Genomic DNA, 16,971 nt, shown 5'->3' with positions numbered 1-16,971 from the left:
TCCAGGAACTGGCTTAAGTAAATGTGAGGGCTGAGATTTGTAGAGCTATCAACAGGCAAGAACTTCTGACAAGAGCTGATGTTGCAGTTTTAACTCCAAGGGAGGGTGGCCTGGAAGTAGATGGCCTTCCTTGGGTACCTCTTAGCCAACACTTGAGGTTGTGAATGAATTCAGTGAGGAGATTTTGGTGAGAAAGCTACACTACTTAAAGATTATTGGTTTACCATCACAACAAGTATGTGGAAGCATGCTAGGAATTATGCCTGGACCAAGCTAGAATGTGTAACTGAAACAGTTTGGATGGGCATAATGATGCATGCCTGGAATTTCAGGTGTCGGAAGGCTGAAGTGGAAGGACTGCAAATTCTAGGCCAGACTGAGTTACATAGTGAGACCCCTGACTCAATAAAAAAGAAGAGAAACAAGGGGAAAAGGAGATTAAATGAAGATAAGCACATATCGGAAGCTGTTGCCTTGAAATTTAATTTTATTTAACTTATTAAAGAAACAAGTGGCGAGTGGAAACTTTCTCTTGATTTTACAGATATGGTCAAAAAGAAGGTACTTCAGGAACCCCTGAGGCGGACGAATCAAAGCTTTCTTGAGCAGCAGCCTGGATGACAGAGAAGCTCCAGTGAGGAAGCTAATATAAAAATAACTCTAGCTTCCTGCTGGGGCCACAGTGGGGTGCTTGTGGGGCAAGCCAACTTTCAGGATGAATGGGCTGCTGTGGAATGCTATTTCTAGTCATCAAGCAAGTTTGGCATCTTCTTCCAACATCCTGGTAACTCAAAGGGAACCTGAGAGGATCTAAAGAATCCCATAGGATGCAAATCATTCAAAACATAACACAAAGCTGAGGTATAAAAGGGAATATTTGTATTTAAAAAAAAACATCTTTGAACGCCACCCACATCTAATTTGCAAGGTATTTTCAGGAAATACTCCCATTGCCTGTGCTTACTCTTGCTTTTTTTATTTTTTTACCTTCAACTTAACTCCAGGGAGGATGCTTGTGGAATTAGAAGTATCACCATCACCACAAAAAGAAGAAAGGCCATCTCTACCTTAGGATAATAGCCTCAATTATGCTCTTTTCTTTTTCCATCAAGCAGGACTTCCTGAATGGTCCACTTAAACTTGGCAAGGCCATTGCAATGGAGAGATGGGCACAGCTGAGCCAGAGGTATTCCTGTCAGTCAGCATTCTGAGTGGAGCTGACGAACGTGCAGGAAGCCTCACACACCCCACTTGTTATTTATTCATTAGTTCACTATGTTCAATATTCATGTCAGATCTTCACAAACAGTTAGCATGAAGTAAACAGCATTTACAGCAGCACACAGTTTGCAAGTCAACACATTAACAGCAGGAAGAAAGGGACCAACAGACTTGAAGAAGGCCAGAGGGGAAGGACTAGTAAAATAAATCCCTTCTGCCCATATGTGCACGCGTGCCCACACCTGACTGCACTTTAATTCATAGAAAACTAAACATGCCCTCTTTTAAAAGCAGGTTATTTACAAGTAGCTGCAAAACGCAAAAACACAATAGCAGTCACACTGGAGATTTTCCGCGAATCCACCTTGAGTTCTTGTTTGAAAATTCTGAAATAGACCTTTTATCTATTAGAGAAAATAACTTTGGAACGTTAGTCAACTTTTGGTTCATAATATTTTTACAAAAAGCCACAGTTCATGCTTTTTTTGTTTTAAAGGTGAACTGGTGAAGCACCCTGTAGAAGACTCGAATGGATTCTTCATTCACTGTTTACTGTGGATTGGAAAGACAATGGCAGTTGCAGAGAGTTCTAACACTCTTCTTATTCCTTTTTACAAGTAGTAAATAACACGTGAAGAGAAGTCTGGAAACACAAGCCACACACAAGTCACCAGGTAACAGTGTTGAAAAGTACAAGGTCTACAACAGTAGTAACGGACACTGAAAACATTCCAAATACTTTTTAGCCTCAGGAATTTTTCAATACTACTTATAGGAAAAGATAACCAATTGCCAGAACTAGGAGGAAGTTACACCACTTGAGGTTTGAGGCAATTTCTTTTTCGGACCTGTAGCTTGAGGTGCTGTTCTAGAATCCTTACTTTAACTTGAAAGATACTCAGGAATGAACCGACAAATTGAAAGCAATGTCCACATGACAACCACTGAGAATACAAAATCACATCCTAAACTTGTCCAGCACAAATTTATTTTCAGGATCCTAAACTGCTAGGCAAAGAGATTCAGGTCAGCTTCAAGCCCTCAAAGCCACAGAATTTCCACCTCTTCTCTAGGCTGGCTCCAACTCCGGTCATTTCCTGTCTGAAGGTATGCCCGAGTCTAGTCATCAGACATTCCACGTCACTGGTGCAGATCTGTGGGACAGAGAGGACACCCTCAAATCAGAACCAGCTTTGCATCCCTGGTCATCTGCTGATGTGTGTGTGTGCTGAGGGCGGTGGCAGGGGAATCCACCTGACCTTGTGCATTTGTGTGTTGTTAAGAGTGGTTTTGGACACCAGTGTTCATCTGCCCGGACCACCACATATGGTCCATGGAACTGCTTTTGACAAGAGCTGATGGCAGTTGTATGGAGAAGTTTGGGCATGTAGCCAATGGAATGAGGGCAGCCCAGTGCTGTGGATGCACGTCTAGGCCCACTGAAGCGACAAAGTCTTTTTGGAGGGGACAGAGGCAGAAATGCCTGTCAGTGGAGTAGAATCTTCCACATACGCATCATCCCACAAAGGAAGAGTAATAGGAGTGAAGAATGCTCTCTCTTGCTACTCTGACACATCATTTCTTTCTTTTCCCCAATGCACGCTCTCTCTCTCTCTCTCTCTCTCTCTCTCTCTCTCTCTCTCTCTCGCACACACACACACACACACACACACCCTCCATACAAAATCAAGTCTGTGGACTCTTTAAGGGCTTCTCTTCTGGTAGTCATTTTTAAAAATCATAACAACCTTCGTAATTGTGAGCTTGGCACAGGGCTTGGCTGATGACCACCTGGAGTTACTGCCAGACAGAACTTAGGTACCCTTCAAAGCCCTGGCTGGGAGGTCTTGACATTATTCTGGCAGAAAGCTGCTAGGGCATAGTCGGGCCCAAGCTAGGAGTGAAGCTGTGGCCGTCTCCCAGCAATGCTTCTGCTTAAGTAGATCCACTTAAGTGAAAGAAGCACATTGAAGGGCCGCAGAGTAGAACTCCCGTTTCAAAACATGTGACTAGATAATGGATCTAGCGATATACATACAGATACAGTATAGCTATGGAAAAGGGTCTGAAATTACAGGATAAACCACTAACAGGGGTTATCCCTGAATTGAAACTATAGAAAATGTTACTTTTTCTTCACTGTGTTTTTATATTGCTTGCATTCAAAAACAATGTATATTATTTTTAAATATTAAAAACCTGAGATAAGTTTTATTGACATATAGCTCAATATCCTGCTGCTGTAACTGAACACACATGCCCGATACTGCTGTTTCAGCATCCTTTTAACTGCCAATCGGGTATATGGATACCAACTAGAATTACTTCCTAGAGGGAAACAAGGAGGTAATGCAGTCTAGAACTAACACAAAGGTCATAGAGGAAAGTGTATCACTGAAGTCAGAATATGCTTAGAGCAATTAGGTTCCCAAATGGTCAGTGCCTTTGCTAAGAGGACAAAGGTTTCTCTGATTTAACATTTTAGACAACATAATGTTAGGAACCTACACTGAACGGCACTTCCCAGGAGGCCCAGTTTGGTGACAGTCTACAGGGAAGCTTAATTAAATGCTACCTTTGAAAAAAAATTATATTGTGAGCTTATTTGTTCCAAGGAAGAGTTGAGAGTCTACCCCTGCTGCTATGAAGTCCCCTTGACTTTCTAGGGAATTAACACTTGCCCTCACTTCACATGATCCGTGAGATCCTCCGTTGTGGATAACACGCAGATAAATGGCCCACAGATCAGTTATGAGCAGCTACCCAATCGGCATTCCAGAAGCCCTCAGCATATTGTTCCATCAGTTTTGAACTTTTCTCAACTGTTTCAGATCAGATAATGGCAGTAGTGATGGTGGGAGTGGTAGCTGGAGTAAGATTTACAATTTTATAAATCAAAATTTGCTGATGGCTAGAGGTCCAGAACAATTGTCCAATGGCTAAGAGAGAAAGTAGTGGTTAATTTGCTGGCTATTCGGTAGCGTGCATGGAAATAAAGAACAGCCAGAAATTCTAAAATATATGTTAGGAGTAGGCTAGCCAGTTAATTCTAGTTGCATGGGATTTCCTTGGTCTTGGCACCAAAAGTTTCAAGACTCAGGAAATGTCTCAGTTTTAGCAAAGTAGAACAGAAAGCCACTATTTCTAAGAGGGATGTCAGACAATGAATCACAATAAGACAAAGAAAGGGGAACTTGCTTAGAGTGTAATATGGATTGCTAACGCTTGAACGGAGTAAGGTTACCTACACAGAAAGAACTCTTCATCCTTCTGTCTCCATTTGAGTCCCCCACATACCTTACTATCAAGACGGTGCAAGTAGGAACAGATGTATTCAATGCTTGCTCCAAATGGGTGAACATGAAGGAATGTGGAGATGATCCCTGTAGAGACAAAGCCCAGAGGTTACATTACAGCATGAAATTCCTTGAGATTCCACAGTGAATGAATGCATACAGACAAAATGTACATATGCACACTATCCATACACTGGGCAGTATTTTATGTTTGCATATATTTTATTTATTTAATCTTTATAACAACCTGTGGCATAGGTACTGCCAACTCCCACTTCACAGATGTCAGCACCAAGACAAAGTTTCAGCATACAGCTGACAAGCGGTAGAGCAGGCATGTGAACTCCGTGGTTCTTATCACTCATTGCCTTTCACTGTGCTGTGTCACACAGTGAAGCTGGCATGTGAGGCCACTCCCAGCACTTGTCATCACTGAGAACAATTTGATGATGACGGGTGTGTTAGCAGTCATTAAATACGACTTCATGCTCTTAGGAATTAAGACTGTCTCGTGGGAAACACATATCACGTACTTTGCTCTATTAATCTAGCTCCTCTCACAGAAGAATCTGCTGATTGCATGGGGCCTTATTTTGTGAGTTGCTCTATCAAGAAAGGCACCCATTTTCTTCCCACTGACATGAGTGGTCACTGCCATTGTGTGCTGAGGGTCCCAGATGTGTTCCTCTAACAGAGTTCTCCCAGCAGCCTCCAGCTCTCAGAAATGCCTGATTCTGGGGTGAGAGGCAGCTGCAAGCAGTGTCTTCATTCTCATGGATGTCACGTTAATTGTTCTAACACTTAACTGGCAACAACTGAAAAAATTGTTCAAAAATTGTATAGATGCAGCTTTAAATGCTTGTGAATTCACTTCCTTTTATCAGATCTTCTAGAATTGAGCTTAAAAACTGCCAGGAAATAGGAGTGGGCATTGACTTGGTTTAGAAAGTGCAACTTTTCTGTCCTTTCAGAGGCTGACATAGTACAAGTTTAAATTATAGCTTGAAATTCAATTATTTTTCATGAAAACCTTTCAAATGTTAGATGGCGAAGGGTGGCTGGGAAAATCTGGGAGGAATCGGGGTGAGACACAAAATCTGTTCATAAGGGATATCATTACTTTTATCATTACTTTATTCTTAAATGACCAGGTAAATTGAATTTCTAAGCTCCAATTTGAGTTGAAAACTTCAGTTCTGAAGAAAAAAAGTCCATATTCAAAGAAAGCCTAAATGTCATAGCTAAGCAAAAGTATTAAATGCTAAGAAATAAGTTCAGAGGTTTAAAAACACTAATAAGGTTTTGTGAGCTAACACTCAAAGAACTTATTTTAAAAAGCAGATTTCTCTATCAGCGAGGCTACATTCTTTAAAAAGTCAAGCAAGAGGTAGTCACTTGAAGGAATCTTTTTTTCTTCTCTCTTGGGCTATCCATTTACAGAGAAGACCCTCTCTCCCCAATACCTCTCTGTTACCATGACAATTAGTTAAAAACTTTTAAGCTGGAAAATGTTAAAAAGTTGTCATTCTTTTTAAAGTCTCGATGGCAGATCCCTCATGTGCATCTTTATTAACATATCAAAACCTTCTATCAGAGTCTAACACCCACTACCAAAGAAGACAGGTATCCCTTCAAAATATCCAGAAGCCAGTCATCATGGAGGGTTTTGGACATGGCTCACTTCCTTAAAATAAGCTTCGATTAACCAACCCTTGCTAAAGGACCAAATAATTTGAACCCCAGTTTTCCATTAGCTCCTAAATGTAACATGAAGTCAACAAGCATTTGTGATTAGTACTGCAAGTGTTGGCTGCTTTCCTTGTAGCTGACTACTGTCCTGTGGGAAGTGATCTGGGATAGGTATCATGTTAGTACTCAGAACTGACCTTCGAGGTAAGTTCAGGTTGAAGATGGAGGAGCTGAATCTTAGCAAACAGATATAGGTATCAAGATGGGCAACTATGGCTGCCCAGTTCTTTAACTGTACAATTTGGAATTTCTAAGATAGTAAGAGCAATTATAGCATACCAGAGTCTAACACATTATTGACAGTTTCCTGACTTATTTGTCAATATGACATAATGACAAAATTAATAGTTTCTCCCCAGTTTTTGGTACACAGATCCTTTAAAAAACTCATTTAATTGCACATTTATTTATTGTTTATTCATTTATTTATTTAATAGTTTACTCATTGTGTGTATGTGGGCTGAGCCACCGTATGTAAGTGGAGGCCACAAACAACTTGCAAGAGTCACTTCTCTCTTTCTATCCTGTAAATCCCTGGGAGTACATTCAGGTGGTAAAGCTTGGCAGGAGGTTCCCTTACCTACCAAGTCACCTTGCTGACCTCAGTGTAATTTGTTTTCTGAGATTGGCCTTGAATTTGCAATCCCCCTGACTCTGCCTTCTGAGTGCTGAGATTACAGCATATGCCGCTAGCCTGGTTACTTGAGATAGTAGTGGTGGCTGGAAGCCCTTTACTTGTGTCATGGTGGGGACTGGCCAACACAACAGTTAGGCTAAGATGTAACAAGAGTATGGAGTTTTTAGGTTCCCCACTCCCAAGTCACACATACATAATGAAACCTCCATAAAGACATGATGGAAATCAGAGAGCCTTCCAAATGTGGAACACGTAAAAGTGCTGAGAAGGTAGCATAGCAAGCTCAGAAAGGGTTCAGAAGCTTGACTCTTTTCCCCTTAGTTTCTTAGCCAATGTATCTCTTCCAACTCTCCATTCCTGGGTTTCACTCTCTACACCAGTGGTTCTCAATATTCCTAGCGCTGCGACCCTTTAATATAGATCCTCATGTTGTGGCCACCCCCAATCACAAAATTATTTTTGCTGTTATTTCTTTTCCTTCTTTTTTTGAGGCAGGGTTTCTCTGTGTAGCCCTGACAGCTGGCTGTTCTGGAACTCACTCTGTAGACCAGGCTGGCCTCGAACACACAAAGATCCACCTGCCTCTGCCTCCTGAGTGCTGGGATTAAAGGCGTGTGCCACCACCACCTAGCTCATTGCTTTTTCATAGCTGTAATTTTGCTACTGTTATGAATCATAATATAAATATCTGTGTTTTCCAATTCAACCCCCAAAGGATTGAGGCTCACAGGGTGCGAACTATGCTCTCCTACGTGCTGGCAATAGTTAAGCCAAGTACTTCCTGGGAGTTCTAGCTGTTCTAACAAGTTATAGAATTTGGCTGGTGGGGTGCTGGGAAGGTTCCGACTTTGTAACCAGACAGGACTGAGCATGTAACTTGTGGTCTGGATTAGAGCGACGCCCAAAGGCTCATGTGATAAAGGGCATGTCTCCATCCTGTGGCACTACAGGGAGGTGGTGCCTAGTGGGACACTCTTAAGAGGTGGAGCCTAGTGGGACACCCTTGAAAGCATGCTTTTTGAAAGGGCCGTGGGTTCTTGGTGCTTCCCTCCCTCTTGTCTCTCATATGTCCTGGCCATGAGATAAATAATTTTGCTTCATGTTTGGATTATGATGTGCTGCCTAAATACAGGCCCCAGAGCACCAATGGCGCCAACCAATAATGCAGTGAAACTCTAAAACTGTCTACCTAAATAAGCCTTCTCTTTTATAAAGGAAAGTTGACCAATACATTTGGGATCTGATGTTTGAGCCTGGTATCTAAAGTGAGGGCTGATATGGAAGACTGGGTCTTTAAACCTGTGGAATGGAATAGTTGGTATCAGAACTGAATAAAGCGGTCAGATCCATACTTGGTGCTGGAAAAGCAGTATTGGAAAGAGTATAGGCTGTGTCAAGAAGTAAAAACAAATATCCCTCGTAAATAAAAATGGCTCAGTCAATAGCACAAAAATTGAAAGGCAGACACTTGCTACAGAGGCTCATCTGGAAAAGCTTTCAGCAGTGTCTATACTAGCCTGCTGAATGAATGGGAAAGGGGCCTGTCTCCTTGTAGAGACAATGTGCTTCTCCAGTTGACCCCACTCTTAGTATAATGCTGCCATCAACACGCTTGGCATGACAGTGGCAACAAGGAGCCAGAAGTGCCTTGGAGCTGTTCTTAGAATTTTTAGGAAAATTTTCCTTGATCTTTCCCTAACACCTTTAGAACTCTGTGTTCTTGCACCATCCTACTTCATTCTACTTGGCAGACACATTAATCTTAAATAACCCCCTTCTGTCTTTCTCTGTGCCTTATTTTTGTGTGTGTGTGTGTGTTGGCATCCTTACCCACTAGCAGTGCTTCACGTTCAGATTTAACAGGCGTGCCAACCAACGTCTTCTCAAGAGGTACGTCACTTTCCTGGCTTGATGCACACAGTTTAGAACCACAGCTTTCCTGCAGGAACAACATGCTTTCTGGGTCAGTTCACCTTATTTGGCCAAAGAGTTGGTTTCAATTAATTGCGCAACAGATAACTTTTATTGAAAGATGAGATGCATTCGCACTATGTTGTCCAGTCTGTTCTGAAACTCTCAGACATAAGTGATCCTTCCACCTCAGCTCTCTGAGTAGCTAGAATGACAGGTGTATTACACTGTGCCCAGTAATAGGCCCAAAGAACAACACAGTATCACCAAAACAACATAGTCTAATTTGAATTACTGAAAATTCAAATTATAAAAACACCAGATAATCCAAATTACCCTTTCAAAACATTTATTTGGTGTGTGTGTGTGTGTGTGTGTGTGTGTGTGTGTGTGTGTATACCATGGTACACCTGTGGAGGTCAAAAGAAAGCTTGTTGATTCTCTCCTTTTACCATGTAGGTCCTGGGAACTGAACGCAGTTCTTCAGGCTTGGCAGCAAGTACCATTACCAGCTGAGCCATCTCACTTGTTTCAAAGCATCTTTATATGATTTCAAAATGCAGAAAGATGTAAATATTTATTTTGACCAGTGTGTTCTCCTGGCTCCATCATTCTTAGCTCTATACAAGTAACCTTGGGAAGGAGACTCAACAACTTTGTGTAATACATACTAGATATTGTTAAACATGTATCACCTCCATCACACATGAAAGGATAAATTGGATAAGTTTGCTCTGATTGTATAGTTAGGAAATGGAAATGGGAGAGTTAGCATTTCATATCAGGTTATATTCTTTCATAGCCTCCTCTTTCTCCACGGTCGATCCATACTCTGAAAGGCCCACATCTGCTTAGAAAATCTGTGATGTGTCCAATCTATTCTGGTATCTGCAGGCTTTGGACTAGAAATTAGAACCTTTATTTATAGACTAGAGACTGTTTCTCTTCTCTGTTATCACTTAAAATATTTTTGCCTTTATAGTCAGAGATGTCCATGAATATATAAAAGTATCAATTGTCAGTTGCCTTTTTTGTTGTGGAAACTTTCTCTGAGGGTAGCAGTTTGGTTTTATGGAACACTCAGGTAAAATCCATACCCAGCAGGTAATGAATCTGAAAAGTGTCCCTATACTGCTTATGGATCTTTCTATCTTTGGGTGTAGAAAAAATACCTTTCTATACTGCACAAATGAAGTAAGGGCATTCAGAGGAAGGAAAGAAAGAAATTCCTGCATCAATCTCACTGTTTTGGTCTTGTACTGCTGTAAAAGAAAACGCTGGGGGAACGCTGGGCAGGGGTGGGGGCCATCATGCTTGATTCGGACACTCCGGCACTCCTTCCCTTCCACAAGCTCTCAGCAGGGGCTGCACTGCTGTGTTCTTTAAAGGTGTCTTCAAAGCTTGCTATATACCGCCTCGGGATGAAGTGAATGGTCTATGAATGCTGCGAGACATCTGTTTTATGCCACATCTGGTTGGAAGCACTGGCTTATTCTGAAGGCAGGGGCTCTGCATCTACTTTTAAGGCCCTGGCAACCTTAAGTGAGCCAGGAAGCCATTTCTTAAGTGTGGACACTTAACAGATTGAGTTTGATTTAAAATATTCAGATTTTCTAAGAAGTTTTAACCATCTTGAATGGCTAAGTTCAGGTCCTCAACTGAACCTGATTTCAAACTTATCATGCTGGCATTTAACAAATTAGAAGGGATATCAGAAGACACTGATTTCTTTGAAATTCACTAGCAGATTTGAGGAGGTCATTCTTTCCCCCAGTATAAGAGAAATAAGTCACACCGTTACATTGCAAAAACAAATAGCTCATACTGCAGCTTACTGTCAGGAAACCCAAAGAAAAGCAGCAAACAGAGCCCTCATCACTAAAACTTACTGCTTGTCTTTCAACCTGAAATTATTTTTGTAGTCCAATGTGATGGTCTTTTGCTTCCTAATTGTTTCAGGTTGAAATATTTGGCCACAAAGCAGTTTCACAGAGAACATCATTTTGTAATGATTTGTCACGAATTCTTCTAACAGAAGCTTTGCATGAATCACAGAAGAAAATCTGACCCATTGTTTCCTGATTATCAGCTGGCTCTCTCTCATCTTTTTAACTGTTATTTTGTGGTATATTAAGTTCAAGATGAGAAACACTTGTAGTTAAGCACAATATGACCAGTTTCTTCTGTGCCAACTGACCTCCTGTTTCTTTAGACAAAATTCCCCACAAAGCGGAAAGGAGCCTATACTAAAAATGTGCTTAAGTCAATTTGAAATGGCAATCTAAAGAGGAATGGGAAGCATGATAGGAGCGGCGTAGCCCCTAGTCTATCGAGGGTCTTCTGGCTGCACAGTGCATTTTATACAGGAAGAGAAATAGAGCTATGTTGCAGCTCTGGGACAATTTAGAAAGCCTGATAGCATGAGCAAAGTCCTGATAGCGCAGCAGCTTTGGCACTTTTCAATTAAATGCTTGATAAATGAATTTCTTTGGGATTGTGCTCATTTCTTTAATAGCACCCAGAAAAGTAGAAAGGGAGTTGATTTTATGATGTGGAAGGATTAAAAGCATATTGCAAATGGCCTCTGAAAGAAAACATTTTCAATCATTTGTTTCAACTACACCAAGTTTGCCAGTTCCTAATGGCTCTCTGGGGCACATCCCCATGCTGGTAAACACACCCGGGCCTGTATGTGCTTCCTGCGCTGAGCAAGGAAGACCAACAGCAGAGCTCTTGTGGAACTGTACCATTGCTGATGTTGGACCTTGGTCCAAGCCCTACGTTTTCTTTTCCTTCTCAAATATCCACAGCAGGGAGTTCTGGTTAATGAGTCATTTGTTTTCTACTGCATAACGTCTCATGTACCCCAAGCTGGCTCCTAGCTCGCTATGTAGGTGAGGATGACACTGAACTGATTCCCCTGCCTCCATGTCATACGCTTTGGGATTCAGGTGTGTCCCATCAAGCCTGACTTGGTGTTGGCTGTTCCGCTGAGCAGTGGCAGCTCACAATCACGTAGAGTGGGTGGAAAGAAGGGTCAATGCTCTAGCTGTGTTTCCGCTTTAATTAAATGATCAGTTAAAGGTGTGCTCATTTGGGAAGATGGAACTTCAAAGGAGGAATTGCCTCTATGGGACTGCCCTGTAGGAAAAATTGTAGGGCACTTTTTCCTGATTAGTGATTGATTGATGGAAGGGGGCCCAGCACACTGAGGGTGGTGCCTACCTTTGGGCAGGTGATCCTAATGTTGTATTAAAGGCAAACTGAGTTAGCCAGGAGAAGCAAGCCAGGAAGCATCATTTCCCTATGGTCTCCTAACTAGAACCCTTTAGAAATGCTAAGTACTTAAAAGCAGAAACCTTGATAGAAGAATTACCACAGAGAGGGACTTTTAATTCCCAACCAACAGTATTTACGGAAACTTCTAGGGCATTTTCATTATCACTGAAAGGGGGTCAGGGGAGAGGGAAAGATTGATGTAGGTCTCACATACCTGGTCTTGAAGATTTTCCAACATTTTTTCCACCTGGAACTTGTCATCTTTGATTTTGTCAAGTTCAGCTTCTTTCTTTTTGTATTCCTCTTGGACTTGGAGCAGATGCTTCATGAGGGATTACAGGTAATGACGTCACTCACTTAGGCTACACTTCATGCACACTCCCTGCCTGAGGTTAGGTGTCAGGTAGACCAGCCCACTTCCCCCTCTACAAGCAGTACTTTTTCCGTGTAGAGAAAAAGAATCTTGGGAAAATCAAGATACTTTTCTCTCTTTAAAAATCTGGTTCTTATATATTTCTTCTGAACTTGTTCGTATTTTTCAAGGACCATAGAAATTAATAAACACAATTGCTTAGCTTCTTCTGTGTCCTGGCCATAGGTAAGCATAGCATGTTACCTGTACAAACTGCATTTTAATTATTGCGGAGACATGAACTTAATGTTGGAAAACATTTTTTTTTGTGATGTCATTTGGTATGCCAACTTTGATTTGTGTAGGTAAGACAGTCATGAGTCCAAATTTCACATGTCAGTTTCCATACTAGTAGCCAAGGAATTGGATTTATTGTTATCGGTAATGGCAACAAATACGATTTATTGAATTCCCAGTATGAACTAAGTAAGCATTGTGCTAAGGGACTCATGTGCATTAATTCATGTGACCTTTCCTAAGGCCATTGGCAGATAGAAAGTAGCGGAATTAGATTTAAAGCCAGGCCAGGCAACCCTGACACTCCTTTACTTAGGCAAAATCTATATTTACTATAAATCTTTTGAGATAGAATGGGAAAATGCTGTTCATTGGCTACAGTACTATTTTCCCAATGGAAAAAATCAAAATGAATGAAATTAATTTTTAGGAGGCAGAGACTTCTTGCTGAGATCTTTGCATGTAAGCAACAGAACTGTTCTTATTTGTAATGGTTTCAAAAGCAACATAAGCAGAGAGAAACAATGATAAAAATGTTTAAGGTCTTATTTTAGACTTGCAAAAGACCATCAGCTAAAAACCAAGGTACAATGGATGTTGTCAAAGCCTTCTGAAGGGCAGCTACAGGGACACAGTTTTCGGTAGAAAGATTCCTGATAAAATTTATGTATCCTAATTAAACTCTGTGTTGACAATAAAAGGAAGGTAAGCATTACTTCCCATATTTTGCTAATGGGAAAGGTGAAATATTAATGTGATAATACTTGTCACACAGGACGACAATGGTGACAGAAGTAATAACACAGGGATGCTAGTGCCAGAAGAGACTCCCCATTCGTCATTTATAATTTCCCACCAGCAATTAGTTTGCCCTAGATAACTTCCAGGCATAGAGTTGAAATGTATTGCACAATTTAAAATGTACGGAAGATGGTTGGTAGACTGTCAAGACAGAATGTGATCATACCCTTTCTCAAAAGCACCAGTCCTTCTCTATAGTCAAAGGTGTTGATAGATTTGAAATTGGAGGCTCACTGTGGTGATGGCCACAACAAACATTGAGATACTGACCACAAGGTTATTATTAACAAGCTTTCATTTGAATGTAGTTTCCACTGGATTTAATTATTTATATTTCTTTTTATTCAAATGATTCTTTAGTGCTCATTCTATTTATTTATTTATTTATTTATTTATTTATTTATTTATTTATTTATTTTTTACATCCTGACTGCCATTTTATTTTTTATTACACATGAACCCATGGAGGCCAAAAGAGGCCATCAGATACCAGGAAGCTGACCAGCGTGGGTGGTTAGTTGACCAGAGTGGGTAATGGGAACCAAATACTGATACTCTGTAAGAACAGCAAGTGCTCTTAATCGTGGAGTCTTGTCTCTGGCCCTCTACCTTAACTTCTGTACTTGGGATTATGTGCTTGTAAACTCACATAAATTAGTGTAAAAATAAAATAAAAATCAAACTGGTATTATAATCCCAAAGCACTGATACTTACTACAAGGTCCCCATTTCCATGGAAATCAAGAGTGAGATGTTTGCTGTTTTTTCTAAAAGACTATATTTTTTTTGTTTTAATACTTACTGATCAGCATTTTATCATATGTAAGTAACTGATGTTTTTTTCATAAAGACCCCCCCCCCCCGGTACTATATATAGCCTGAAGTAATTTCATATCTTTTTGCAAACAAAGAACTGATGCTATCCTTCTAGACGGTGCAGGAAAACCAACTGCCCATACCTGTTGCATTCCTTGCAGGGCCTGCTGCAGGAGCTTCAGCTGCTGCTCCTTGTTTGGGTCATCTTCCCGCTGGGCTTTGCCTTGCTCTTGCTTGAGCAGTTCCACCTCATTCCGGTAGGCATCTAGCTGCCAACGGAGGCTGTCATTTTCCTCCTTCAGAGCTTCGGCCTGTGTGACTAAGGCTAAACAGTCAATGGAAAAAGGAAAATGTTAAACCTTGTGTCTTGATGTTTTGTGGTCCATCTGAGTGCTATGAAAACTTGGTACTTTTAATTAATGTGTAGACAAAGCTGCTTCATAAGGAATTTTAGGTCAAGTTTAGTTGTTCATGGTAGTGAAAGATGGACACAAAAAGCAAGACAGTCTTGCTTTCACAAATTTAACAGGATTTCAATACACAACTATTTTCATTGTGGTTCACATTCTCCAAACCAAAGGTAACTATTTGCAAGTACCACCCATTACTTTCACTGAAATGGAGCAAGTGATAAGAGCACTGTAGCGACCAAATACAGGACTGGTTGCCTTGAACAGATAATTGCCTACACAAAAACTTTGATGAAAGAGAAACACTGTAACTAAAACCCTAGATTCACTAATATCATAAAAGAGAAGTAAGCACATGAACTAAGATGACATTTCCACATTCTGTATATGAAGACACCTCCCCTGCATCTTGACAGTGAGTAAGAAGCTGGACAAACCCAAACCAAACAACTCTTTTTGGTTCTTTTGTTTGTTTAATACAGGGTCTTTCATCATAGCCCAGACTGGCCCAGAACTTGCTACATAGACCAGGCTGGCCAGCCTTGGCTGGCCTGGAGCTATATAGACCAGGTTAGCCTTGAAAACATAGAGGGGTCTGTCTCTGCCTCCCAAGGGCTGCGATTAAAGGCGTGCGCTGCCAAGACTGTCTTAACAACTCTTCTTATTGTCTTCAGAGAACTGATATTATTCAACAAATTAACTCTTCAAACTAGAGAGAAACATTGAACACAACAAATCAAATCATATAGAACCGCAAAGCCATGAGCAGAAACCCTCATGGGAACCAGCACTAGGGTAGAGAAACAAACTGAATTACTGAAGGTTAGTATGGACAAGCCCATGAGTTAAAAGCTCCACAAGTGTGTACTGGGTACACTTTCGTGAGTTTCCCCTCCAGGAGCTCTACCAGGTCCACATAGTGAATAGCAGAGAAAAACCTTTCTGCGTCACAGCAGGGAAGGAACAGTTTTAAAGTTTGAAATGCCAGAACATTCTATTTTTAACTAGACCTATCCCCAAGAAAAACTTTGATCAGAACCTTTGACAGTTTTAAAAGAGCAGTGATGAATTGAAGAAAGAGAGATACTTAACTAGAGATGGGTCATGATCCCACAGGGGTCACATATCAGACATCCTGCATATCAGATACTTACTGTACAATTCATAACAGTGGCAAAATTACAGTATGAAGTAGCAATGAAAATACTGTTATGGTAGGGAGTCACCACAACATGAGGAACTGTGTTAAAGGATCACAGCATTAGGAAGGTTGAGAAGCACTGCTCTAGACCCTTACAGACATCTTGTTCCAGTTAAGGGCATAGGAACAAATTTGAGAAGCACTGGTGAATTTCACTGTCCATGGGCACAGGGTTACCAAAGGACTGAGACTTAGGGCTGGGATGCATTTCAGTGGTAGAGGGCTTACTTAGCATTCAAGAAGCCGTGGGTTCAATCCCCAGTGCCACATATAACTTGGTATTGTAGCATACAGCTTTAATCCCAGCACCCAAGAGGTGGAGGCAGGGGGATTAGAACTTTGAGTAGACCTAGCCAGCCAGGGTTACATAAGATTCCACTAGCTAAGTGGTGAGTACATTTCAGCATATGAATTTTGGTCTACACAAGCATTGAGGTGACAACAAAAGCAGGGAGAAAAAAAATGACTAAAAGAAAATAATAGGATATCCAGCAAGCTGGTACAAACACAGACAGTGTAAGCATTCACAAATGGCAAAGTCAAAAGAGAAGAGAAAAAGCAACATTTGAAACAACCATGACTAAACATTTCCCCAAACTTGTGTCACACATGAAACTACATACAGATCCATGAAGTTCATAGAGCATTAATGATAAATGCCCTCAAATCTACTCAAAGTTCAGCAAATCAAAATAAAGAAATTATTTAAAGAGGCCAGAACAAAGCTGTAGAGAGGAGTAAACAAAAACATTACATAGAACTTCTCAGAACTACACAAATCAAGAGAATGGAGGAAAATATTTTAGCAAAAAAAATGTTACCAGTGTAGAATTTTTTGCCCTGTGAAAATTATGTTCGAATGGAATTAAGAATAAATAAAGATTTCTTCAGCTAAATAAAAACTGAGGGTGAGTTTTGACAGAAAATCTACCCTGAAAGAAATATTAAAGAAGCTGTTCGAAGCAACAAAAATGACATAGTTCAGAAATTCACAGGAAAGT

At 40.7% G+C, this 16,971-nt stretch overlaps 1 protein-coding gene across 7 annotated transcripts in view; it reads right to left on the bottom strand.

The window, feature by feature from the left end:
- Positions 1–475: 475 nt before the first annotated feature.
- Positions 476–16,971, bottom strand: part of Enox2 (ecto-NOX disulfide-thiol exchanger 2) — a 324,894-nt gene continuing 308,398 nt past the window's right edge. For all 7 annotated transcript variants that reach the window (XM_041642908.1, XM_041642912.1, XM_041642910.1 and 4 more), the window contains 5 exons: positions 14,503–14,684; positions 12,308–12,415; positions 8,734–8,842; positions 4,519–4,604; positions 476–2,375 (listed from right to left, as the gene is read on the bottom strand). In XM_041642908.1, coding sequence (XP_041498842.1) covers positions 2,244–2,375; positions 4,519–4,604; positions 8,734–8,842; positions 12,308–12,415; positions 14,503–14,684 — 617 coding nt within the window. In that variant the 3' untranslated portion in view covers positions 476–2,243. The remainder of the gene's footprint in view (positions 2,376–4,518; positions 4,605–8,733; positions 8,843–12,307; positions 12,416–14,502; positions 14,685–16,971) is intronic.

The sequence above is a fragment of the Microtus oregoni genome, unplaced genomic scaffold (assembly GCF_018167655.1).
Source record: "Microtus oregoni isolate MIOR12 unplaced genomic scaffold, Mior012 000080F_ref0000499, whole genome shotgun sequence".
Taxonomy (NCBI): domain Eukaryota; kingdom Metazoa; phylum Chordata; class Mammalia; order Rodentia; family Cricetidae; genus Microtus; species Microtus oregoni.
This window is presented reverse-complemented; position numbering and strand designations above follow the sequence as displayed.